Source organism: Carcharhinus amblyrhynchos, chromosome 3, assembly GCF_965287045.1.
Source record: "Carcharhinus amblyrhynchos chromosome 3, sCarAmb.v2.hapA, whole genome shotgun sequence".
NCBI lineage: Eukaryota > Metazoa > Chordata > Chondrichthyes > Carcharhiniformes > Carcharhinidae > Carcharhinus > Carcharhinus amblyrhynchos.
The window spans coordinates 22982522-23010360 of record NC_137326.1 but is presented as its reverse complement, the minus strand read 5'-3'; the positions used below and the strand labels follow the sequence as shown (position 1 = coordinate 23010360).

At 40.4% G+C, this 27839-nt stretch overlaps 1 protein-coding gene across 1 annotated transcript in view; it reads left to right on the top strand.

Moving 5' to 3' along the window:
- acad9 (acyl-CoA dehydrogenase family, member 9) overlaps positions 1 to 27839 on the top strand; it is a 54272-nt gene that overhangs the window by 3323 nt on the left and 23110 nt on the right. The window contains exons 2-8 of the mRNA XM_080182191.1: positions 4616 to 4709; positions 9544 to 9645; positions 9811 to 9917; positions 11138 to 11238; positions 20458 to 20536; positions 22086 to 22260; positions 25124 to 25197. Of these exons, the coding sequence (XP_080038317.1) occupies positions 4616 to 4709; positions 9544 to 9645; positions 9811 to 9917; positions 11138 to 11238; positions 20458 to 20536; positions 22086 to 22260; positions 25124 to 25197 (732 nt within the window). The remainder of the gene's footprint in view (positions 1 to 4615; positions 4710 to 9543; positions 9646 to 9810; positions 9918 to 11137; positions 11239 to 20457; positions 20537 to 22085; positions 22261 to 25123; positions 25198 to 27839) is intronic.

Genomic DNA, 27839 nt, shown 5'->3' with positions numbered 1-27839 from the left:
ATTCAGAGGACAAGGATTCCACCCTCCTGACCTTGATTGTATTGTAGGTACCTGCTGCAAATGGTAATTCTCCACGTTGCTGCTTCGTCTGGCACGATTAAACTCCATATGTGGATGCATTTTATGCAGAATTGTGATTGCCAGTGGATAGTGCTTGGTTACGTTTTTCAAATGTGACTCAGCTCATTTAATAGCACTCTGACCTCTCAAGTCAGAAGGTTGTGGATTTGGGCTCTACTACAGAACCTAATGATAACACTTCGCTGAGTGCTGCAGTGACTGAGGTGCTATCCTTCTGGAGATATGTTAAATTGCCCTATCTGCCTGCTTGCACAGAAAGATGACATGGCATTTCAAGGGCGGCTTAACTCTTCGTTGAATTCAGGTTGTGTTCTGTTGCAGTGCGTTAATTGGATGTTAGACATTTGATGTCAAAATTACATTTTAGGAACTACTTGGGCAGCTTGTTAAATAATGCTATTGACAAGTCCAGCGTGTGTGGGAAATGTTTTTTGGTGAATTTCAGCAAATCTTGATCAGTGAGCCTGTGATTCATTGAGAATATCCCTCAACTGTACATTTTCAATTCTTAAAAATACATGATGTAAGAAGAGCTGTTGCCGCCTGTCAAAACATTGGAGGAATGGAGAGAGGGGAGGACAATGTAGGAGCAGGGAAAGTCAATATTGTACTTGCGTATTGTTAGATTATGCATGTTGTAAAATTATATCACCTGTATGCCAAGGGTGAGTACTTGGGCACGGAATCAGACACGTAACTTGTGACCAACACAAGATTACAAAAGATGCTTTGTCATGGTCAGCTGTTGAGCCTTTGATTTGATTTTATTATTGTCACATGTATTAGCGTACAGTGAAAAGTATTGTTTTTTTACATGCTATACAGACAAGGCATACTGTTCATAGAGAAGGAAAGAATGCAGAATGTTGCAGTCATACCTAAGGTGTCAAGAAAGATCAACTTAGCGTGAGGTAGGTCCTTTCAAAAGTCTGCTGGCAACAAAGAAGATGATGTTCTTGAGTTGGTTGATACATGACCTCAGACGTTTGTATCTTTTTCCCAACGGAAGAAGGTGGAAGAAAGTACTTCCGGGGTGCATGGAATCCTTGATTATGATTGCTGCTTTTCCGAGGCACAGGAAGTGGAGACAGAGCCAATGGATGGGAGGCTGGTTTGCATGGTGGACTGGGCTTCATTCATGACCGTTTGTAGTTTCTTGCAGTCTTGGGCAGAGCAGGAGCTATACCAAGCTGTGATACAACCAGAAAGAATGCTTTCTGTGGAGTGTCTAAAGGTTGGTCTTTCGTCTTCTGAGAAAGTAGAGGCATTGGTGGGCTTTCTTAACTATAGTGTTGACATGGGCGGGGGGGGCAGGGGGGTGGTGGTCCAAGGCAGATTGTTGGTGATCTGGACACCTGAAAACTTGAAGCTCTTAATTAACCATTTCTACCTCGTTCCCATTGATGTAGACAGGGACACGTTGTCCATTACACTTACTGAAGAATATGACCATCTCCTTCATTTTATTGACATTGAGGGAGAGATTATTGTCACCACATCAGTTCAACAGAGTATCTATCTCTTTTCTGTGCTCCATCTGATCGCTGTTTGAGATCTGATCCACTACAGTAGTGTCGTTGGCAAAGTTGAAAATTGAGTTGGATGGAATTTGATCTCACAGTAACAGGTGTATAAGGCGGACACAGCCTTTTTTTTCATTCGTGGGACATGGGTGTCGCTAGCATTTATTGCCCATCCCTAGTTGCCCTTAGAGGGTAGTTGAGTGTCAACCACATTGCTATGGCTCTGGAGTCAAAAGTAGGTCAGACTGGTTAAGGACGGCAGATTTCCTTCCCTAAAGGACATTAGTGAATCTTGTGGGGCACCGGTGTTGAGGATGATCATGGAGGAGAAATATTTGCTGATTGCGGTCTGCAGGTTAGGAAGTTCAGGGTCCAGTCTCAGAGAGAGACAAACCAAGGACCAGGCCATGGAGTTTGGAGGTAGGTTTCAAAGGGATAATGGTGTTGAGTGCTGACCTGTAGTCAATAACTAGGAGCCTGACACATGTCTTTGTTATCGTCTTATGCAAGTTATTTTCTTACTGTTACAAAAAACTAAAACGCCAGTTAATCAAATGGCTTAAAATGATCTGAATTACAATGAGATAACAGCTGTTAAGTGTGAAAGCTTGAAGTATATGCAGAGGAGAGTAACCAATGTTAACATAAGCCCTTTTTACAGATGAAGGTGAGCTGTCTTTAAAAATGAGGAAATGACGGTCCCAGTAAATAATGGCTTTATATTGGTCTTCACGCTAATATATGTAGCACTTCTCATGACTATATATGTCAGTTTGGAGCTAATTAATTACCTTTTTGAAGTGTAGTTACTGCTGTAAGTATACAAAACGTGGCAGCTAACTTGTATACATCAAATTCCCACAACAGCAATGTGATCATGATTTTTAAAAAACACTATTCCTTCAGGGGATGCAGTGATGGGGATTTGATTTATTATTGTCATATGTATTAGTATACAGTGAAAGCATTGTTTCTTTTGTGCTATACTGCATTTATTGCCCATGTCTAATTGCTGTTGGATGGAGTGATTTGTGAGACCATTTCAAAGGGGTTTAAGAGTCAACCATATTGCTGTGGACCTTCAGTCATATGTAGGCCAGACCAGATAAGGATGACAGATTTCCTTCCCTGAAGAATATTACTGAACCAGATGAGTTTTTACAACAATGAACAATGGTCATCATTAGACTTTTAATTCCAGATTTTCAGTGAACTCAAATTTCACCATCTGCTATGGTGGGATTTGAACTCAGGTCCCCCGAGCATTACCCTGAGTCCCTGGATTACTAGTCCAATGACAACATCACTATACCCTTGCCTTCCCTAACAAAAAAAAAGAGATAATCTGTTTTTATTTGTAATGTTGGTTGAGAATTAAATATTAGTCTGAACACCATGGGTATCTATCCTGCTGTTCAGAATAATGCAATAGGATTTTTACCACCCACCTGAGCAGCCAGATGGGGCCTTAGTTTAACATCTTATCTGCAAGCTGACACTTCTGACAATGCAGTGCTCAGTGTTTCCTCAGTACAGCACTGAAGTAACAGCCTTGTTTTTATTTGTGTTCAAACCCCAGAGAGGAACTTGAGCTTCGAAGTGAATAAACTGCAGGAGAGATGAGGAAACATATTTGTCGAAGACCTCATCAGCAGTTAGGATTCTCCGGTGCCCTACAGTGCATGGAGTTTTGGCTGAGAACCAAATTCTCCATCCTCACTGGCAAAGGGTGGAAACGGATAAGATCAGAGAATCCCGTTCTTTAAATCTAGTATGATCCTCCCTTTGGTTTCTTTTGTTTTAAGTTAAGAGTAATGGAGATCGCGATGAGACAGAAAATGAGCAAATGGCCAGGACCTGGTGGTAAGAAGTGAGGGAATGACGCAGATACGTGTTATATTTTTCCAAAACTCTTAATTTCCAAATTGTCTGCTCAAATTGGATAATTGTCATTTTCCCTCCATAATTTAAGGAGAACCTAATACAAGGGAGTTACTGGAATCTAGCTGGCTTTTAGATGCCTATAATGTTTTTACTTTCAGTTCTTTGCCAGTGAAGTAGATTTGCAACAGTCACTTTTGGAATGTAAGAAATGTGGCAGCCAGTTTGCAAGATTAATCTCCTACAAATATCACTCACATACAGACCAGGTCATCTGTTTCAGTGATGTTGATTATATGTGCAATATTGACAGGACACCAGGAAAACTCTCCTGGTCTTCAGTTAGTGTCATTGGATCTTGCATCTTTATATGCACTTTCACAGAAGCTTTGTCAGACAAGATATGACATTGAACCATATGAAATAAATGAGCATCTGGTCAGAAGCTTGGTCAGTGAGATAGTTTAAGGGATGTCTTAAAGGAGAACAGAGAGGTTGGAGGTCAGGAAGGGTTATGGAGTGAATTTCTTGTGCTGAGAGAACTTGGCAACTGAGGCTGAGACTAAAATCTGAGGTCTCCCAAGAGGCCAGAATTGGAAACTGGAAGAAAATACAGAGATGGAAAGGGGTAAGATCATGGAGAGATTAGAAAACAAGGATGAGTATTTAATAATTGAGGCTTTGTTTTTCCAGGAGTCGGTGTAGGTCATTGAGCACAGGTGATGTGTGAATGGGGACGTGATATGAAGTAGGATATGGATGATACAGTTTGGATGAGATTACATTTATGGAGAGTGGAAGAAGGGAGGCTAAGGGTGCATTGGAATATTGAAGTCTGGATGTAGCAAAGATATGGATGAAAATTTCAGCAGCGGATGAGCTGAACAGTGTTTGGCAGTAGTGTGGAGATGGAAATCACCTGGTGGGTTAGATATGTGGCTGCATCTTGGTGTCAAATATATCAAGGTTGTGACCATTACAGCTTGGATTATGTAACCTTTGGAGCATTGCCTTCTGACTCTGAGGTACAAAATGCTGCCGCTAAGCAGAGGAAAGTGGCTGATCTAGGCTTGTATTATAAAATGATTTTCTGTTGTAAGCAATTTCAGTTTATATTGTTCCTTTTCTAGAAAGAAGTTTTTCCCTACCCAGAAATCAGTAAAGGAGAGTTGGAGGAGATTAGTCAACTTGTTGCACCTGTGGAAAGATTCTTCAATGAAGATGGTATGTGTTTTTTCTATCTAATGTGGATTATGTAAATTGTCCATGTGGTTGTCATTTATTCCATTGATAAGTTGTCTTTCAAGTATATGCAATAGAGATAAAACTATTTAATATACATCGTATTGTCCGAACCCTGACAAAAAAACAGAGGTGAAATGAGGAAACATTGCTTTACGCAGTGAGTTGTAATGATCTGGAACATGCTGCCTGAAAGGCTGGTGTAAACAGATTCATTAATAATTTTTGAAAGGGAATTGGATAAACAATTTTTGAAAGGGAATTGGAGAAAGCTAGCACGAGGGGGCATAGCTTTAAATTAAGGGGTGGTAGTTATAGGACGGATGTCAGGAGTGGGTTCTTTACCCAGAGGGTGGTGAGGGATTGGAATGCCCTGTCTGCTGCAGTTGTAAATGCGCCTAGTTTGGGGGTGTTTAAGAGATCCGTGGATAGGTTTATGGATGGTAAGGGTTTGGTTTAGGTTAGAGAGTCATTGTTTTTTAACTGGTCGGCGCAACATTGTGGGCCGAAGGACCTGTTCTGCGCTGTTATGTTCTAACACTTAATTGGGAAACATTTACATGGCAATGGGGACCAATTGGCTAGCTCTTTCAAAGAGCTGGCACGTGATGAATGGACCAAATGGCCACCTTCAATTCATTATAATTTTATGATTGTCCAGAAGGGAATTGTGTCATAACTTTCATCGTGTAAGCTGCCTCAATCAGAGGGACACTGTTTGGATTCCTTTTGCCTGATAATTATATTTTGGGGTTTAGAATGCAATGTAGTAAAGATTGTGGAGCCTACCAAAAGGATACAAGCACTTTGGAAACCCCTGTGACCTGTAACCCCATCTGTCTCTGTTGAAATCTCCCCCAATTATAATAGTTTCATTTACACAAATGAGAATAATGCATTATTGTATTGTATGCGTGGAGGGGGAATGGTGCTTAAACCAGAAATTCCAGTTGTCCCTGTAACTGAGGGACATTCTCCTAATGTGGGTGGCGCAAGTAGTTGAACATGTAAAAGTGAAACAGGAAAAAAATAAGTGACTAAAATATCTGTAATTGGAGAGAGAAAAGTTAGTATTGCCGTGAAAATAATCATCCATGCATTGGAAGCTGGATTCATAGTATGGTTACAGCACAGAAGGAAGACAACCTCTTGTATGCATGTGGTAGCTCTCTGCAAGAGCAATTCACCTAGTGCGTGGTCATATGCTTTAGAATATACCTTTTTAGTTTTAGAAAATAACTTGTAGTTTTAAGAATTAAAGTTAAATTGTTGACGTCTGAGATAAATGTAACTAAAGCAAGCTTAGAGCATATTACATTTAAAACATTGAGGGCCATGTTGTCTTAAGAGGTAAAGATAAGGGCATTAAATTGCTGGGTTTCGGAGGTTACCTGAAAACCTTGAGATGGCAGTCGAAGTCAGAATAGGAGAGATAAAACTGCAGGTGGTCTTTCTTAGCTAAAGGGCTGGGTTTTTTGGCTGAGCTTGCCCCAAAACGGAAAAATCCCACTCAAGGTCAACGGACCCTTGCATCGTACGCCTCTCAGTAGCTACAATTCCTGTGGTAGGTGGGAGAAGAAAATGCCCCCCCCCGTGATATTGTGCAAAACTTTCAGTGATAACAGTCCAGGGAGATGTTTTTGATTTGGGAGTTAGATCTAAATTAGTCTAAAAGCATTCAGCAAACAGTAACAAGTTGAAAAACTCATTTCCTCAGATCAAAGAAGGTCTGCACTGTAAGCAGAGTAAGGAGTAACATCATAATTGTGTGGAATGTGGTTGAGGTTTATCCCCAGTTTAAAGTTGGAAAGAACAGGATGCAGATGGTTGCCTAGTTTAACAGTTAATGGGAGAACCTACATTGAGCGTCTTAGCATCTTACTGTAAAAGGAAGTAATTTGCTGAATTGGTCAATAATTATTGGAGAAATAACCAGACCAAGAGACCTGGCATCCACAGTCAAGAGATGGTAACTGAAAAGCTTTACTTTTGAGAATAGCTGGGCTGAGAGCATTCTGCAGTGAACTGTGGTATTTTACGACTGGCCCCTACAGAATAACTTTAAGATTTATGGGGGCCAAAGGACCTGTTTCCATACTGTAATTCTCTTTGATCTCTATTAAATTAGAATTTGCATCCATTCAGCAACTCCGTGCTGATTTCCAGCATGTAGCTGATAGCGCTGGAAATCTGGCTCTGGAGGCTCAGAGGCCATGGCATCCAGCAGGGAGCCTGTGAAACAGCTTCTGTTTGAGTCTTGTGACTTGCTGCGCTGCAAAAGGAGTGCAGCAGGCTGGGAGAATTGCCTTGTACGTGCTAAAGGAGATTTCCTGGGGAAATTTGCAGTAAACCTGAGTACGTGGTTATAACTCAAGTTGTTGAGTTGATGGTGCTTGTTTTGCTTAATAGACAATAAAAGTTTGTTTTTTGTTGTAAAAAGAGATTTTTACAGTAACTCTTTTGCAGTGTTAATGTAAGCCTACTTGTGACTAATAATAAACTTTAACTTTAAAATGAAATCTTGTGGCATAGTTTTATTGGTTGAAGTGTTCAGATTTCTATTTAAGTGTTAATGGACCCTAATCTGATAGTAACAAATTGCCTTGTCTTTTTCACTGTAGCCTTGTAAATTTTTCCTCTTCTGTTAATGAAAGCACAGTTGACTCTACCTTCACCATACACACAAGCTAAGTTAATTTTAAGGTGCTAACTAAGGCTTTGGAATTTTATGTTTGTAATATTTAATGGAATATGGGCAGCATTGATAATACCAACATTTATTGCTCATCCTAATTGCCACAAGAGTGGCTTGCTCGACACTTAAGCATCAACCATACTGCTGTGTGTCTGGAGTCACATGTTGGTCAGACCAAGTAAGGTGGGCAGACTTCCTTCCCCAAGAGACGTCAGTGTAACCAGCAAGGGTTTTACAACAATCAACAGCGGTTTCATGGCCACCGTCACTGAGACTAGCTTTCCAATTCCACATTTATTCATTTCATTTAAATTCCACCAGCTGCTGTAGTGGGATTTGAACTCTTGTTCCTAGAGCATTAGCCTGGGCCCCTGGATTACTAGTTCAGTTACATTATGCAATCATCTCCATGTCCCATTTCCGATTTGTAAAAATGCATGTTATACTGTTATACTTGGAATAAGAAGTTTTAGTGCCCCCTTCAGTAGTAAAATCATATCCTACAATATAATCCATTTCTTTGTTCTAAATGACCTTCAGGTCCATCTTGCAGAGGTAAAACCATTTAATGTGTGTAGTCATGGAGATCTGCATTGTCAGATAGCACTCAATATCCAGAAAGGAATCTCATTAGAATTCTGGTGATATGAACCTTGTAAAGACTTAACTTTATTACTGGTTAAAACAGTATTTCTTAAAAATTAAGGAGCGCAAACACAAATTGAAGGTGAGGACTGCTGAAACATACTGATCAGCTGTCGTCAGCAGCAAGGTCACATCCTCCTATTGCTCACAAGTCAGCAAAAACAGTAAAACAAAGGAGAGACCAGTACTTTTCCTTTAGAATTATAATATCTGGTACTCGGGTTCCTTTGTTCCTCAACCTTCTGGATTGATCCATAGAAATTGCAGCAGTGATGTACAAGTCACATTTGAGGTTTGGATGTAGACTTTCCACTTTGGGCGCAAGTTGCTAATTGCGCCGGTTTTGAGAATTTTTTTTTCTCTCAAATTCCTGTTCAAGCTTATGCTCATATCACCAAATGTAAAATCTGCCATGAACCACTGTCTTAAAATACAGTTTAAAAAAAAACTTGTTTTAAAATATGCACTTTGATCTATTTACTAATATTGTTTATCTATTTAGGAATGGTATGATTTGATTAATACATCCAAAAATGAACTTAGCACATTTAATCTCTCTCATTCTATTACCTGAGAGTAACCTGGTTTTAACTTGCTGAAAATGATTTATTAATAAGACTGAAACATTTGCTGATTATGTTCAGGTACAAGAATCAAATTATTAGTAAATGATATACAAAATTGCAGTCAAAGGCTTGTTTAAAAACAAAATTAATGTCCTTTCACCCAAAATGTTTAGAGTTTCCTTGAAGGCCTGGAAACAAATGCAATTTGTGAAAACCCCCATTGGGCATTCATTTCTCTTGGGACTGGGCCACAGTTTAATGTGATTTTTGTTTGTTTTTAACTAACACAAGCTAGGTTTGCACTAGATTTAATTTGCGCTTTCAATTCTGCAATGTTTTGTGTGAGTTTACCAACCTCGACAAGAAATCACTGCAGTGTTAAAAGTTTATTTTTTATTAGTTCGTTTTATTATGTCACAAGTAGGTTTAGATTGCAATGAAGTTACTGCAACACTGAGGAGAATTTAGCATGGCCAATGCACCTAACCAGCACATCTTTCTGACTGTGGGAGGAAACTGGAGCACCCGGAGGAAACCTACGCCGACAGGGGAGAATGTGCAAACTCCGCACAGACAGTAACTCAAACTGGGAATTGAACCCAGGTCTTTGGCACTGAGAGGCAGCAATACTAACCACTTTGCTGTCTCTGGGTCAGTCCAGGGTCAATCCAGAAGGTTGCAGAACAAAGGAGCTTAAGTACCAGATATTATAATCCTACAGGAAACAACACTAGTTTCTCCAGTGAGTGCAACGCAGATCTCCATGACTGCATTGAAGCTCTATCACATGATCTGTCATTTACCTTTTCACTTTGAGGTAAAACTGATTAATAAATAGTGGCATATGCATGTTGTGTGCGTTAGTGGATATCTAAATGAATGTTTTAAGCTATTGTTTGTTTTTAATCAGTTGATTCAAAGAAGATTGATTTGGATGCAAAAATCCCACCAGAAACCATGAAAGGACTCAAAGAGCTGGGTCTCTTTGGACAGCAGGTTCCTATCGAGTATGGTGAGTTTGTAAATATTGGAAATAAAATTACTGCTGATGTCTAACTGTGTGTATCAAGCATTTTACATTAAAATAGCAATAAAGCATCATAGTTATTGAGACTATCTGATTTGTTTGAATTTTACTATCAGAATACAGTGATTGTGTTATGGATATTTTTTCCAGGTGGCCTCGGCCTATCAAACACCATGTACGCACGGATTGGTGAGATCACTTCGTTGGACGGAGCCATTGCTGTTACTTTAGCAGCTCATCAATCTATCGGACTGAAGGTATTCAAGATGTTTGTGATGCTTCTGTCCAAGTAGATTGCAAACTGTTGATTTGAATTGAAGGAAGAGACCAATAATTGTCCTCCTCTGTGAAAGAAAAGCTTCTAAAGTGCCTTTGATGTTTTGGTTTAGATTTGTTGCAGATGCTGAACAAATGTGCAAATTGAAATTGGTAGGAGTGTAGATTAGGGTTAATTCAGATCCTTCACACATAGGTTCAATAGTTCCTTTCAGCCAGAATTTGAAACCCTGGTTAGGCATTGATTTATTCCTGTGATAAACCAATATTGTAGTTAGCAGAGACCAAACTGGTATGTTTTTCAGTATATGTTGCTGGTAGCTTCCTTCATGCCCTTAGTTATGCAATGCAGGAGAAGGAAGTCTTGCGCTTGTTGTGGCTCAGGAATTTGTCCCCTTTCCAATTTTTCCTGAACTGACTGCATCTCAGCAGAATCCAGTCTACTTTCTTTCAGATCCCTTTATCAGTCTTGTTTTTGCATTTAATTGGAAGGAAGTAGGAAAAGGAGCAAAGGCGCAGATTCTTGGGCAGCAGCTGTATCAGGAAAGCAGACGTAGACAAGATTACAATTGCAATTAGCCCAAATAAAGGGGAAGGAATGGATCAATTTTTGGAGGCGTTTAGAGAAAAAAGTGGATGAAAGATAACTTAGGAAAAACAGATTATTTAAAGTGTGGGAAATGAACAGATCAGTTGATTTTGAACTTGGCTCATGGAGGAGTACTTGTGCAGACTGATCGAGCTTTTCTCTGTATAACATTCTACGATCCTGGATTGTGTGGGGGTGCATGTGTCTCTGGAGAATAAAGGTTGCTTATTGAAAATAAATAGGTACCTGAAGTTGAAATAGGTGGAGGAACTAAAATGGCATCAGACTTGTAAAACAAATGTTTTCTTTGAGTGGTAATGAATGAAATTGGCAACTCCGTGGGATGGAGTGAAGAGACTTGAAAGGCAGAACTATATGTCTGTCTACTGTTTGCCCAGTTTGCTTTAGTGTCTTTGTGCTGTTGCGCTCTGATCTATTTTGGAAGTATATTGTCATTACAATAATATTACTCTGTCCCAGAGATACAGCTGATGTGTGCCATCGTACAATTGTATAAGTAATCTGGGAAGCCTTTGAGCAAATGTGGTTGCAGTTGTGTAATCAGCACACATGTATCGGAAACTGATCCTTGTTTATTTTGGGTGTGATTAGGGAATTCTAATTGTTGGCACTGATGAACAGAAAGCCAAGTATCTGCCTAAACTGGCAACAGGAGAACATGTTGCAGCTTTTTGTCTCACAGAACCAGGAAGGTAAGCTGGGAACTAACTGAATCAACTAATTATTAAACGAGTTCGATTCATTCTCCCTAAGGAAAGAGCAATTTTTTCCATTTTCTATTTAAGATATGTAATCTGTAGTTTTGTACAAAATAAGTAACATTTTGAAGAATTCCCATAACATGAATTGTGAAAGGTTAAAATCAATTAGTTAGTATCTCAGCCCCAAAGATGTCTGTGCCTTGTAACATTAATTTTTATTTTTAAATATGCAAATTTAATAACTGTATAGCCTCTGGCCTTTAGTGCTTGATTTAAAATATGTATGTAATAATAGTACATGCGGCAATATTTATTAGACTTAATTTCACTGCATAGTTACCACAGAATAAGGTATACGTTTCACAGGTTTTTCATGATACACATCAGTGTGTGAAGTTGTCACCGTTATTGAGGTAGGTCTTTATTCTCCAGCCAACTGTTTAAATTGACAACCTATGTCATATTTATTTCTGCTTTCAGGGAAACTGAGGTGGCATTTTTAATGGTCACAGTTTTATTTACGGTTTCCAGATTGTTTGTCAAAATGATTTACAGATTTTCCAAAATGGGGGGGAACGCTTGCATGCTTTGCAGAGTCAAAGGTTGAGGAATCTGATCCTAACTTCTGCAATGTAGTGCCAGCCGTCCAAAGGCTTTATGATTCATGTGCGTTTTTAAACAAAAAGCTCCATTTTTGTTGAGGTGAAGAGGTGGGATCAGAGGAAGGCATGCAGGCAGTTTGCCAGAGAGTGGCCTGTTGGTTTATTGGCATGTTCCAGCCTCTAGCCATTTTAGAAGAGGCTGATTATTGTGGGCGAGTTGGAGCCCTGGCACAGATTCAGGGCCAGAACCCCCTCTTAAAACTTAAGCTTGCACTGCCCCTCACTCGCAGTTGCAGTGGTCATGCTGTAGAGGGGCTCCCTTCCCACACTAATAGTCTGGCAGCTGTGGCCTCCTTGTTTCTAGAAAATTAAAATCATACCCGAGGTCCAGCCTCCACCTCTGACAGTGTGGCTACCAAACTTGTGCCAGGGGGCCTCTTGTTGGTCTTCCAAGCTTAGGAGATGGCCAAGTATCCTCAACTGGAAGGCGAATGATTCACCAGTTTAGGTAAAGTTAACAATCCCAGATGACCGTTGGCTGCTCTCCCCTTTGGGGAAGAAGAGCTGACTGGTCGTGATTTAATCTGAGGATCGTCACACCTCGGGCGAGTGGCAATTTTGCAAAGGCAGGGCCTTCATGAATACTCAGTCTGTACAGGAATTGAACTGCACTGTTGGCGTTGCTGTGCATCGTAAACCAGCTGTTCGGCCATTGAACTGAACCAACTCCATTGTTGACGCATTCACCAAGGCATATGAGAGAATGGGCCTAACTGGGGACACCTGGAAAACAAAGGTTCCTGCCGCACAAAATTGCCCCCCAACCATCAAGCTCCATGGTGAGCCCCAGGAGAAGATGGATCATTTCCCATACCTATGGAGCCTCCTCTTGGGGTGAGTAGACATTGGCAATTAAATCCAGCATTGACTGCAGTGTGCCAGTGCAGTCTTTTGCAGAGGGACAAAGTGTTCAAAGCCCAAAACCCTAAATTCAGTACCAAACTCATGGTCTACAGAATAGCCGTGGTCCCAACACTCCTGAATACACCAGAAACGTGGACAATTTGCAGCAGGTACCTCATCCCTCAATATCACCAACGTTGCCTGTCAAAATCCTGCAAATCCACTGGAGGGACAGGCAGACTATCATGAGCATTCTCTCCCAATATCCCCAGTATCAAGGCACTGGTCACACACAACCTGCTGTGATGCCTGACACAAGATCCACACACACACACACACACACACACACACACACACACACACACACGCCGCCGCCGCCAAAACAAGTACTCTACTCGGAGCTCTGCAATGGTAAGCACTCACTAGAACGGAAGAAATGCTACAAGGACACTCTGTAAACCTTCCTAAATCAATGCAACATTCCCAGGACACATGGAATCCGAAACCAAAAGAGAAAATGCTGGAAAATCTCAGCATGTCTGGCAGCATCTGTAAGGAGAGAAAAGAGCTGACATTCTGAGTCCAGGTGACCCTTTGTCAAAGCTAAAAGGAATAGAAAGTGGGAGATATTTATACTGTAAGGTGAGGGAATGAAAGATGAATCATAGCCACAAAAACAAGAGGAAAGGCAAAGAGCTGTTAATGGCAGTTCATAGAATAAAAGATGTAACTGACAAAACAGCAGAAAGCTGCAATCGGAGGGTAAGCTGTGACAGATGAAGATGTGGTGGGAGATGGGTGGGAGAGAAGTCGTTGAGAAAAGGGAGGGAAAGGGAAACAAAGGGGGAGAAAAGGTAAGAAAAGACTGGACAAAATAGGAGGAAGGAAAAGTTTAAAAAAAGGGCAATAAAGAAATAAAAGGTAGGGAACAGTTAAATAAAATGAAAACAAAGGGGTCGAGATAGGGTAGAGCTAATCATCCAAAGCTGTTGAATTCGATGTTGAGACCATAAGTTTATAAAGTGCCCAGCTGGAAGATGAGATGCTATTCTTCCAGTTTGCATTGAGCGTCACTGGAACATTGCAGCAGGCCAAGGACTAATTTGGGCATGGGAGCAGGATCGTGTGTTAAAATGGCAAGCAACGGGAAGGTCAGGGTCCTGTTTGAGCACCTTCGGTCCGTGTGCAGCAAAGCGATCACCTAGTCTACGTTTGGTCTCTCTAATATAGAAGAAACCATATTGGGAGCAGCAAATGAAATAGACCAAATTGAAAGAGGTGCAAGTGAAACGCTGCCTAACCTGGAATGAGTATTTTGGATCTTGGATGGTAAGCGTGGAAGAGGGAAAAAGAGTGAGGTCTGCAGTAATTTGCTTTTATATTTACTTGTATTTTTGACACATGGAATCACTTGCCTTAGATCACACAAACTGGGGGAGAAGCAAACGCGAAGATGCCAATCACCAAGTACCACCGAATGAAACATGCGGAGGCCAAGCGTAATAGCGGAAAGAAAGCGCTAAATCCAGAGCCCACCACCTCATCAAACAACACCTGCCAAACCTGTGGCAGAGTCTGGCTCCAGGATTAGACTATACAGCCATCGCAGAACCCATTTCCTCAGAGTGGAGGCAAGTCATCCTCAACCCAGAGGCACTGCCAAAGAGGAAGAGTTGGGCATGAGGCACGGGAAACTGGGTCAGGACCTGGCAGGGGTCACTGCCTGAAAATGAAATTTCTGCCCAGATTGTTTGTATAACAAGAAATGCATGTTCTGAAATTGGATGTTCCTCAGTGAGCCCCTGAGATGGCCTTGTGGACTCCTTGGGGGTGGTCAAGGAATCTCAGTTTGAAAATCTGCTTTGTGAAATATGGCTGCAGTAATTTGAGTCCTGAGAGCCTACAGCTGAGATTAGTCCTTTTCTCCTTTAGTATCTGTTTCTATAAGCTCAAGCTTAGGCACTTCTATTTTGTAATTATTTAAAAGCAGCTGCGTGCTCTGATGTATTCATCTATTCACCTCAATCTTTGTTCAGTCACAATTGGACAAACCTAAATAAAGGCTAATTGTTTGTCACAAGGCAATAATACAATTAAATAGCAGAGAGTGCCCTAATTCCAGGTCATGTTAAATCTGGAGAATTCCTGTTGCAGCAGTGTAATGCCCATTCTCTCTAAAGAATATATAAAATGCTGACACAAAGTCCAACATAGAATCCTTACAGTGCAGAAGGAGGTCATCCAGCCCAGTGCATCTGCATTTACATGGCTGCCTACATGCTCTATTGGCTTGTCCTGCTCTCAAGCTTGGCCACTGGTGTAAAGAATTTTTAGATCTCCTTATAAATTTCAGGGCCCAACAAGAAGAATTTTACTTTATTATTTAAGAGGGAAAAGGGCAAATTATGACCATCATTGAAGGATTTTATATTGTGTCTCAGTTGTTACAAGCCGGGCAGCGATAGGCACTACACTGGCTAATGTTGTATCAGCTTCCAGAGCATGCCAACCTTTCTCCAACTAGCTGTTTCCACACATAGACTGGACGCTTCTGTTTCGATGTTCTAATTGGTAAAGGAACCAGAGGCAACGTGCAGAAAGACATTTTCTCACAAGTTTAAGTGATTTAAAATGCAATGATGGAAGCAGATTCAGTAATAACTTTCAAAAGGGAATTGGATAAATACTTAGAAGGGAGAAGGTTTATGAGGATGTGGAAAAAGAACAGGAGACTGGGACTGATTGGACATTTATTTCAAATGCTGGCAAGGGCATGACGATTTCTTCAGTCCTGCACCAATCTGTGGTGCCTTCCCAGCTCTGACTGAATAGTACTTATTTAGCCACATGATTTATGTGCACTACCAGTGATGATCATCCACTATAAACCACTCTTTACCAACATTTGGACCACTTAGCCTTACCATTCTATTCATCACTTTGTTAGCTGATACGCAAAAATATTGAACAGAACTTTCTAAAAGCATCATTGTATGTATCATTACGTTTCAGTTTGCAGCAACACACTTAAGTATTAATTGGATAATATACTGAACCTTTCTTTTCACATTTTATGATACATCTTTCCTCTAAAGTGGTTCCTGTCACAAATGTTTCTGTAGAGTTGTGTGTATATCCTTTCAGAACTTTCTCTATTTGCTATTTATCAGATGTACAGCTTCATAAACACTAATTTCGAAGGGCCAGATGGCCTACTCCTGCTCCTATTTCTTATTGTAATATAAAGTTTGTATAATTTTGTATTTGTACAATTTTTTATCCCCGATCATATTCAGTATTACAAATTATTTTCTTTCTCATTTGCGGGGTCCTTGTGCATGAGTCGCAAAAACCCAGCTTGCAGGTGCAGCAGGTGGTCAGGAAGGCGAATGGGATGCTGGCCTTCATAGCGAGGGGGATTGAATATAAAAGTAGGGAGGTCTTGCTGCAGCTGTATAGGGCATTGGTGAGGCTGTAGCTGGAGTACTGTGTGCAGTTTTGGGCGCCGCACCTGCGCAAAGATATTTTGGCCTTGGAGGGAGTGCAGAGGAGGTTTACTAGGCTGATACCGGAGTTGAGGGGGTTGAGCTGTGAGGAGAGGCTGAATAAATTAGGCTTGTACTCGTTAGAGTTTAGAAGAATGAGGGGAGATCTCATTGAGACGTATAAGATGATGAATGGGATGGATAGGATAGAGGTGGAGAGACTCTTCCTGCTCAAAAAAGACAGTAGGACTAGGGGGCACAGCCTCAAGATAAAAGGGGGGCGGTTTAGAATGGAGTTGAGGAGGAATTTCTTCACTCAAAGGGTGGTGAATCTCTGGAATTCTCTGCCCGTTGAGGTGGTGGAGGCTGCCTCGCTAAATATTTTTAAGACGCGGGTTTTTGATAAGAGAGGGGATTAAGGGTTATGGGGAGAGGGCGGGAAAGTGGAACTGAGCAGCGACAGATCAGCCATGATCTTATCGAATGGCGGGGCAGGCTCGAAGGGCTAGATGGCCTACTCCTGCTCCTATTTCTTATGTTCTTATCATTCTTTCTGCTAATGATCTATGTTAAGTTAGCATGTTTTTCTGCTTTCCACTAAAACTGCAATGTAAAGATGCAGTTTCAGTAGTGCCTGAACTTCTGCTTAATCCAAGTGGCTGTATATAGTACGTCAGAACTGATTACTATTGGATGCTCACAGCTAAATTGATTCTGAGGTCAGCAGTATTGTAAACGAGCTGCTAAAAACTGCATTTGGCACATTTGCTGAATAGCAATTAGAAGGACATTCTGACTCCAAATATTGATCCTATCCATCTCGATCCTACTGCAAAGACTTTGATAAAGTTAGAAAACAAAGATTTGATGTATGACTCTCTGGGTTTGTTGGCTTATTGACGCAGTGAAATGCCATGTTACAAAATTGCACGCATTGTCCTGTCTCATGGAAGCCTTGAGTTTGGCATTTGAAATATATACTGTATTTGTTTCAGATTAAAAGTTAGGGTGTTGATTGAATATTAAAGCAGCTAACTTGAAAGAGATGGTATCATGTTTATTGTAAGCCTTAATTTCAATTTCTTACATTCATTGGATGCAGCAGTCATTGAAAAGTTGGCGGTGGGCCGCGTCTTCATTTGTTGGAGTTTGTTCAGTAATCTTTGGAGCAGTTTGATGCTTTTGAGTCGCTTGCAAGGCCATGTCAAAGAATGTTCATGAATCTACCACGTTGGCTATAGGACTGGAGTCTAACATGGGTTGCAGGTTCCCTTCCCTACAGAACATATGGTAATCTGACACTGTCATTGTCAAACTCAGTATTTAACTGACAGCTTCGTTAAAACCAAATTTTCCACTCTCAACCAACTTGAACTTGCCAACTGTTAGTAGTTTGTCCAAACCTGCTGGATTATTGGTGCACTAATGTCTCCACTTCACTGCCATACCATATACTTGTTCACAGTTCAGGTAAATAATTCTCTCTCACCTAATTTTTCAGGTAGTCTTTTTGTTGGAGTTCTTTGTTAGCTGATTTTTTTAGTTCCTTTGTGACAGCTTAGTAGAAGCTCCACTGCAGAATTTGAGCACACGACCAAGGTCCACACTGCACTGTGGTACTAAATACATCATTGGTGGAGCAGTCATCTTCAGACATCAAAATTAATTGCCACCATGTAAAGAAAAGCAGGAAGTTCTCCAGTTCTGGCTGACATACAATTGTCTATCGCCATCTTAAAAGCTGGTTACAACCTAATCACTTGCCTCATTTGTTGTTAGGGAATCTTGCTTAGAGCACATTGGCTGTTATATTTTCCTACATGTCAATATTAATTGACTATGAAGCTCTTTGAGACATCCCAAGGACATGAAAGGCTATGAATGAAATAGTTTTCTTCATCCTTTAGAGAGACTTGATATATTGTCCTTCATTTTTTTAAACTTTTGTAATCTTTTTATTTGAAATGTTGAAACATTTATTTGAAATCCACGATCATCCTCAACACCAGTGCCCCACCAGACTGTTTTCACAGCCCCTTACTATAATCCTTATACACCTATGACTGTGTGACCAAATTCTCCAATTTGATTTTCAAGTTTGCTGATGACACCACTGTAGTGGGTAGGATCTCAAACAATGACGAGACAGAGTACAGGAGTGAGATAGAGAATCTGGTGAACTGGCAACAATCAATGTCAACAAAACAAAGGAGGTTGTCATCGACTTCAGGAAGTGTAAAGGAGAACATGCCCCTGTCTACACCAATGGGAATGAAGTAGAAAGGATCGAAAGATTCAAGTTTTTAGGTGTCCAGATCACCAGCAATCTGTCCTGGTCCCCCATGCGGACACTATAGTCGAGAAAGCCCACCAATGCCTCTACTTTCTCAGAAGACTAAAGAAATTTGGCACATCAGCCACGACTCTCATCAACTTTTACAGATGCACCATAGAAAGCATTCTTTCTGGTTGTATCAGAGTTCCTACTCTGCCCAAGACTGCAAGGAACTACAAAAGGTCATGAATGTAGCCCAATCTGTCAGGCAAACCAGCCTCCCATCCATTGACTCTGTCTACACTTCCTGCTGCCTCAGCAAAGCAGCCAGCAAAATTAAGGATTGATCCCACGCAACTTGGACATTCTCGCTTCCACCTTCTTCCATCAGGAAAAAGATACAGGAGCCTGAGATCACGTAGCAACTGACTTAAGAATAGCTTCTTCCCTGCTGCTGTCAGACTTTTGCATTAATTTGATCTTTCTCGACACCCAGCTATGACTGTAACACTTACATTCTGCACTCTCTCGTTTACTTCTCTATGACTGGTATGTTTTGTCTGTATAGTGCGCAAGGAATGATACTGTTCACTTAATATGTGACAATAATAAATAAAATAAAAATCAAATATTTTATTTAGTTTTGTGATGTTGGCTTATTTATTAAAGTGCTAATTTGCTCATTAACCTGGATATATTTTGCCTTTGTAAAACTTTGCATCATGCAATGAGTTTAAGAAATTTCATCTTGAGATAAAGGCCTTATCACTGCTCATGCCGGCAGGATTTTCCCATTCCACTGCACTGAACAGAGATTTATCTGGCTGCCAAATTCTCCAACCTTGCTGTAGTGGGCGCCTGGTGTGAAAGGCCCACAATGTTTGTCAATGTGGTTTTTATCCACCAAATGCAGAAATCAGGTGTATCACATTGGTACTTCACGTATATATCCCGGCTGCAGAAGTATGGCTTGCTCACTTCACTCAGATATAGTTATTCGGTAGTACAGAGCTTAAGCATTGCTGTCAACATTTTTCATCTTCACTCAGCAGGACAGTTGCAAGAATTGCAGCTTGTTAATGAAACATGGTGCATCAGAGCCATTCTAAGAGATAATGACTAACGTGATTAGATCATTGCCTCCTATGTGTCGGTCAAACTCATGAGTGAGCCTAAGGCTGCCACAATTGGTTCTAAAAACCATCCAGTCTACCCCAGATTGCAGTGTCTCAAAATTTTGAACAACAAGTGAAACTTGCTGATTCACGCAGCTCTTATGAGGGTAACAAAACAGTGTTAGTGTTCATTGCTAAGAGGAAGCTATATCATGCAGATGAATAATGTATGAATTTCAGTGCTGGTGTGATGCTAGGTCATAGGCCATATGTCTCATGTCTCAAAGACTGGCAGATATACCAAACAGCACATCCCTTCGGCTGTTCACAGCAGGCAAGGTACTGACCATATCCAATCAGCCTATGCTTGCAAAACTCAAAAGAGTGTCCAGCATTAGATGTAATTCCACGATTGGACAACATTTGCTGAACAGCCTCGAGTGTGCAAAGAATTAAGCAGAGAGCCAATTTAAACATTAACACTGTTTTACTATCTCAGGAGCAGGTTATCAGTTGGACTCATAGTTAACTGTCAGTCACAAGTTGACTGGTGATTTCTTCATGGCTGCACCTCTACCAATCAGAGACAACCTAGGAACCATTCAGCACTCTTTTTTTTCATGTGTAACTTGTTCCATTTACAAATGGTATTCTTGTGAATATCCTGATGAGTGCAAGATGAAAGGTTTCAACATGCCTTTTTTAGCAATACTCGTGCATGCAGTTGGAAAAGGTATCCACCTGCTGGTTGAAACTTCCTTTTGCATAAAAAAAATGTTGATGCCTAATTGTGAGCCCACCTCACAAATATTCATTCATGTGTTTTCCAGTGGGAGTGACGCAGCATCAATTCAAACGAAGGCAACTCTCAGTGATGACGGACAGCACTACTTACTCAATGGTTCAAAGGTGAATTTAATGAAAGAATTTTGACAATCCCAAAAGTTTTTGTGTTATCACATAATTCTTTATTGGGCTCAAGAATAATCATAGAATCCTACAGTGCTGAAGGAGGCCAATCGAGCCTGCACTGACCACAATCCCACCCAGACCTTATCTTTGTAACCCCATGCATTTACTCTGCCATTTCTCATGACCCTAAGGGGCAATTTAGTATGGCCAGTTCACCTAACCCATTCATCTTTGGACTGTGGGAAGACACTGGAGCACCTGGAGGAAACCCATACAGATACGGGGAAAATGTGCAAACTGCGCAAAGACAGTAACCCGAGCCAGGAATCGAACCAAGGTTCCTGGCGTAGTGAGGCAGCAGCGCCATTGAACTGCCCCTAATTGCATCCTAAGTACTATAGTGTTCTTCACCATTATGATTATTCTTTAGTAATATTAAGAGCTGATGTTCTGTAGTCACATTACTTCAGAATTAATATACAAAGTCCATTCCTATTGCTACATAGCCCTTTGTACCACAATAGCTAATCCATTATATTTTGTGTACTAGTACTAACATTGCACAATGTGGACTGCTTCATTCTATCTGTCTGACCATAATTTTAAATGCACTGATTTTCGTAAGAATAAATGGTAAAAAGCCCCCTGATAGTCAAGTTATTCTAAGCAATGAGTAACTGAATCATCCAGATGGATGTCCCTGGGTTTGATCTCTGATCTGTGCAGGTTTAACTGATCTCACTAGGTTGTTCTAATTGATGCATGTGTGGAAACAAAAATAACAACTGAGGGGTAAATCTGTGAAGATGGAGTTGTCAACATTAATTGTTCTTTGAACTTGTAGTATAAATTTAAGAATGTGTACGGAACTGAGAAAATGATTAGCCATTTCCATTCAAACTTGAGATTCTTTATTAAAAAAACACAATTAATAAACTTTTATTGTAGTTTGTTAGTAGAAAATGTGAGCTTTCTGTTTGCCTATGTCTTTGAGACACAGTTCCTCATTTGAATTCTTGCCCAAGATTTTAAAAAAAATCACAATTATAAAATTCTGATTAATATCTGAGAGATGGAAGGACTGAAATTGATACACATCCATGAAGCAATCTCAGAAATGGGAAACTAAAGGTGGAATCGGAGAAGTATCCTAGAAATGAAGGTACTGGGTTGCAAGAAAGAAAAAGGAAGAAAAGTTTAAAGTTTATTTATTATTAAAATATACGCTGGCTTGGTTCAAATAGAATATTTGCTGTCTTAGCACAATGTCACAGGAGATGATACCTGAATTCAACATGTAAAAGGGAAGCTAAAATAATGCCTGATCCAAAGAGCTTGAAATTTTATATTGCTGTGCTGGAGTTCTGGTTAGATTATGTTTTAAATTTTTGAAGAAACCCCAACTCCAAAACAGGAGTACTACTAAACGAACTGAGCTAGCAGTGTAACATCGTTTGATAATAGAATCAGTTGAGGTGTAAAGGGGGGAGGGGGCAACAACCATTATTCTTGTTCCTGATGGCTGTCCACTGGCTTCCTGCTGCAGATCTGGATATCAAATGGTGGAATTGCAGACGTTTTTACAGTATTTGCACGGACGGAAGTGGTTGACAATGACGGTAACACCAAGGACAAGATCACAGCTTTTGTGGTGGAGAGGGAATTTGGTGGCATAACCAATGGGAAACCAGAAGACAAACTGGGAATCCGTGGATCCAATAGTAAGACACTCATAGTGCTGACATTGAAAACTTAATTTTCTAGCTACTGTACGAAGAACTTGTAAATTTGAGTTTTGACTTGCTATTTACTGAGAATGTATTAATATGCTGCTGTCTTTAGTTAAATTGGTAATACCTGTAGAATATTTTTCCCATTTATTATTGAAGATTTGCTTTAGTTGGTAAATTTGAGCAATGATTATCAGCTGTTAATCTTCAGAGAGGAAATTGCTTGAATAAGAATGCTATTAAACAGATTTGTTCTAACCTGGTTTTGTTTCCTCACCAGTACATTTTGAAAACTTTTCATTTCCACAGGAGTAGTTCAGAATGCTGAGAATGAATGTTGAAAAGCTTTTTCTCTCCCAAGTTGTCCAGGGAAATTATAAAGTGTTTAACACATGGTAAAGAAATTTAGCAATTAAAAATAACATGACACAGAAATCCAGCAATTAAAAAGGTGTGCTTTGGCAAAGATTATATACTTAGTAGAAGATTTTCTCTCAATTTCCCATTTTTAATCCTTGAGGATGTATCAGGTTAATTTTACTACTACCTTTTTTATGCAAAAGTAGTGCATTAAAGTAATTTCTGCTTTGAAATAAGTTTTGTCTAACCTGCTTATGTACTTTTAACTGAAGAAGAATTCAGTTTAGATATCTGTGCATTTTAATCACCTGCAGAAAATGTTCAGTACTTGCAATGTGCCATAAATTGCTTCAGCAGGGCATCTTATAACATCTGTTAGTGGAACTTGTCCTGCATATGTCAGGTTTTTGCAATTTCCCTACGGCGAGTTGCTGAAAGTATGAGCTAACGGCAATGCAACAAGAAAACAATGCACTTGGGACCAGAGTGAAAAGGGCAATCAACATGGTAACTCCTTAACCAATTAGATTGAGAAATCGAGAACTACATGGTGCAATACTGAAAAGGAAGTGGAAATTAGAGTGGATGAATTCACTGTCAAATTAGGTGCAAAAATGGGAAAGAAAGGGAAATAAAAATTAGATTGAGGAAGGAAACAGAAGGATGTTTGGAAGGTGTTTTTAACTTAATATTTTAAATCTCAACCAATAATACCAAATGGAATGATACTTCGTAATTGTAAAAGTGTGTCACAATTCAATTACATGCAGGAGTGGGTATTTGTTAGGCTTTCACTTGAACATAGACACTTATTTAAACAGTAGAGTGGTTGATTTAGAAGGTGTAAGCTTCTAATATTTCACTCTGTAAATAAATGTAAGACTGAGTAAGTATTGGCTCTGGTATTATCCTTCACTGACTAGCTTTCTGGGTTAGAACATTCCATACCACAGCTCCTCATCAAGCTCATACACATAAGAGCAGACATTCAAGCATTCTGGAGAACGACAAGGAGCAAGTTGCCATTTCTCTTAATTGTTTACAGGAAGTGAGAGTCACTGGTTAGGCCAACATTCATCGACATCCCTAATTGCACTTAAGGTGGTGGTGAGCCACTACCTTCAACTGCTATAGCCCACATAGGACATAGAACACTACAGCACAAACAGGCCCTTGGGCCCATGAGTTGCGCCGATCACATCAACACCTACCAATCCATAGACCTATCTATAACCCCCAATCCCACTAAATCCCATATACTCATCCAGAAGTCTTTTAAAAGACCCCAGCGAGTTCAAAAGTTCTAACACATCCTCTTCCTTAATATCCTCATACTCAATCTTTTCCATCTGCTGCAAATCTGTAGCAAAATCTCCCAGATCAGTTTCCACCGTGAATACAGAGGCAAAGTACTCATTAAGCACCTCTGCCATTTCTTCTGGTTCCACACAGACCTTTCCCCCTTCACCTTTTATAGGTCCTATCCCTTCTCTTCTCATCTTTTTACTTTTCACATATTTATAGAAGGCCTTGGGATTCTCCTTAATCTTATCCGCCAAGGCCTTCTCATGACCCCTTCTGGCTCTCCTAATTTCCCTTTTAAGCTCCTTTCTACAATCCTTATACTCCTCAAGATCCTTAACATCTCCTAGCTCCCTGAACCTTTTGTATACCTTCCTTTTCCTCCTGCCATATGTAAACTTTCAGTGCTGATAGGAAGGACATGTCAGGATTGTGGCCCAGCGTCAGTGGAAGAATGGTGATGTAGCTCTAAGTCTGGATGTTGTGTGACTTGGAAAGGAACTTGCAGGTGGTAGTGTTCCCAGGCATCTGCTACACCTGTCCTGGAGTTTGTGGGTGTGGAAAGTGTTTTTGGAGTTTTGGTGCATTGCTGTAGTGCATCATGTAAATGGTAGAAACTGCTGCTACTGTGCATCAGTGATGAAGGAAGTGAATATTTATTGTGGTTGTTGGAATGTCAATCAGGCAAGCTGCTTTGTCCTGGTTGGTGTGGACTTTCATGAACATTGGAGCTATACTTGTTCAGGCAAGTGGTCAATAGGAAGCTCCCAAAATGTTGACAGGGATTCAGCAATGGTAATACTATTTGAATGTTAAGGGGAGATGATTGATTCTCTCTTGTTGAAGATGGTCATTATTTAGCACTTGTGCAGGGCAAATGTTACTTGCCACTTATCAACCAAGTTCGAGTGTTGTCCAGGCCTTACTGCTGGAAGGCTTTGTATCTGAGGAGTCATGATTGGTACTGAACATTGCACAATGATCTGTAAACATCCCATTCCTGACCTAATGATGGCAAGAAGGTCATCAATAAAACTGCTGAAGATGGTTGGGCTTAGGACAATAGTCAATTTGTGATTTTGGGGGTGGAAATTGGGTAAAAGCTCTTTGATAATTTTAGTAGTTATTTTGATGAAATCCACTTGTTATGTTAAGATTTGTTTTTATACTCAGCAAAATGTTTTTTTTTCAGCATGTGAAGTTCATTTTGAAAACACCAAAGTCCCAATAGCAAATGTCCTGGGGGAAGTAGGAGGTGGATTTAAGGTAAATAATAAGGATTCATGTTGCAGGCAGTGCTTTCCAGACCTTAATCATTCTCCACATAAGTTTTTCTCATGTCACCTTTGCTTCTTTTACCAATTACCTTAAAACTGTGCTCTCATGTTCACAATCCTTGTATGAGTGGGAACTGCTTCTCTCTTTCTCTGTCCAGACTCCTCAATTTTTAATATCCCATCAAGTCTCCTCTCTGCTTTCTTTTCTCAGAAGAAAACTGACCCAGCTCCTCTAGTATAATTTTGTAATTGAAGTTCTTCATACGTAGAATCAATTCTCATGAATCTTTACTACATTCAGTCCAATGCCTTCGCGTTTTCCCTAAAACGCAGTATTCCAGAACACAGTACTCCAGCTGAGGCTGAACTAGTGGGTGGCACAGTGGTTAGCACTGCTGCCACACAGCACCAAGGATCCTGGTTCAATTTTCCTAGCTTGGGTCACTGTCTGTGCGGAGTCTGCACATTCTCCCTGTTTCTGTGTGGGATTCTTCTGGGTGCTTCGGTTTCCTCCCACAGTCCAAAGATGTGTACATTAAGGGATTGGCCATGCTAAATTCTCCCTCAGTGTACCCAAACAGGCACCTGAGTGCAGTGACTACGGGATTTTCACAGTGACTTCATTGCGGTTTTAATGTAAGCCTACTTGTGACTAATAAATGAACTTAGAGTCTTATGCACGTTCAACATTGCCTCCCTGCTCTTGTACTGTAAGCCCCAACAATAATGTGTGCTTTATTAAGAACCAGGGCTCTCAATCTGCCCTGCCACCTTTTTAAATGACTGATGCACATACACCTAGGTTTGTCCAGCTGTACCCTTTTTCTCATCTCTGCATTCTCCCTACCAAGATGGATCACGCCACATTTCTCTGCATTGAACTGCATCTGTTTCTGTCCGTTGATTCCTCCAACTTGTCTCCAACATCTACTAAATTCTCAGTAAATAGCAAGTCAAAACTCAAATTTACAAGTTCTTTATACAATAGCTAGAAAATTAAGTTCTACGCAATCCACTGTATTGTTTGCAGTACTTCCAAGTTATGTATCATCTGCAATTTTTGAAATTGTGCTCTATACACCAAGCTCTGGGCCATTAATACGTATCAGGAAAAGCAAGACTGATTTCTGGAGAACTCCACTACAAATCTTCCTCTGGTCTGAAAAATATCCATTAACCACTATTTTCTGCATCCTGTCACTCAGTCAATTTTGCATCCATCTGTTGCTGCGATGTCCAGTGGCCACTACTGGTGTACCAAGTGGCCACTGCCTGATGGGCACGGCATGGGCATGTCCTCAATCACCCAGGGTTTCAGTGGTCTCCGAGCACTCCACCGCCTGACGTGACCGTCACACCGGGTCTCCACAAGTGAGACCAGTACTGATTTGCACCAATGTGACCTCCTCCCAGAGAAGTGGGAGCGTTCCAAGGGGAAAGGGCAAACTCATTAATGAGATTGAAATCCAGTTAGTTCAATTCTGTACTCTCATTTCAAGGTAGCTCTGGTGGGATTCTTGCACTCTTGCCCTGCAGGCTTTGCACTTCCAGCAGACTGTGTCGTTAAATCTGGAAGCTCATTTGCTGTGACATGGCTTTGCTGTGAATGGCCAGTAGCAAATTTGCAACTGTTTCCAATGCATTGCTACAACATCCCTTTAGTAGGGATGGCTGACTAGAGCATGTACTAAATGGTATTTGGTCCCCAGATTATAAAGGAGACTCTTGCACAGAAATGCATGTCATAATCATGGAGATGAGGTGAGCATACTGAAAACCGCAGCCCCATATCTGAAAATGAAGGTCATTGAATTTCGTGTTCTTGTGAATTACAAGACAATTTGGAAAAAAACTTTCAGCTTAAATTGACATTGCTAGAGTTTTGTTCTCATTGGTAATGTCATATCAGCCTCCACGATAGAATATGTGGTGTTTTGTGTGATTGCAAGTGGCTCCACTTAAATCAGGATATTAGGAACTATTGGTTACACAGCACACATTATTCATCCCAAATCAAATAATAGAGTTCAATTAGAATTAATTGCTTAAAACAAATGCCAATGTTGCGATAATTGGATGGTAATTAATAATCACCATTATAGTACTGCGCCTGATCAGTTGTGATGTGACTATGCACCACACCAAACAGAACAGAAGACTGTAGCTGGTGCCAACCTGCAATATACAGAACTAGGTATCTGTACATGCATTGGTACCAATTTAGAGAACTGGGTACACCACAAGTATAGCTACAAGCATAACCATCGTTGCTTATATAAAGCGTCACATCCCAAAAACTTAGTTACGAGTGAATGAGTTTGTTTTATATGGGCTTCTACTATCTGTAGAAAAACTAATTTAATTAAATCATACAGCGTGGAAGAAGCCCAATTGACCCATCATACCCAGGCCTGCTCTTTGAAAGAGCTATGTAATTAGTTCCACACCTCTGCTCAGTCTCCACTACCCAACAAATTTTTCACTTTGCTTTTGGAAGTTGCAATTAAAGCTATGCATTCTGAATCCTTTTGCCAATGATTTTAAATCTATGTCCTCCTGGTTACTGACCTTCCTTCCAGTGAAATAAATTTCTTTTTTACTGTCCAAAAGGATAGGGAGAATTTGGTAATG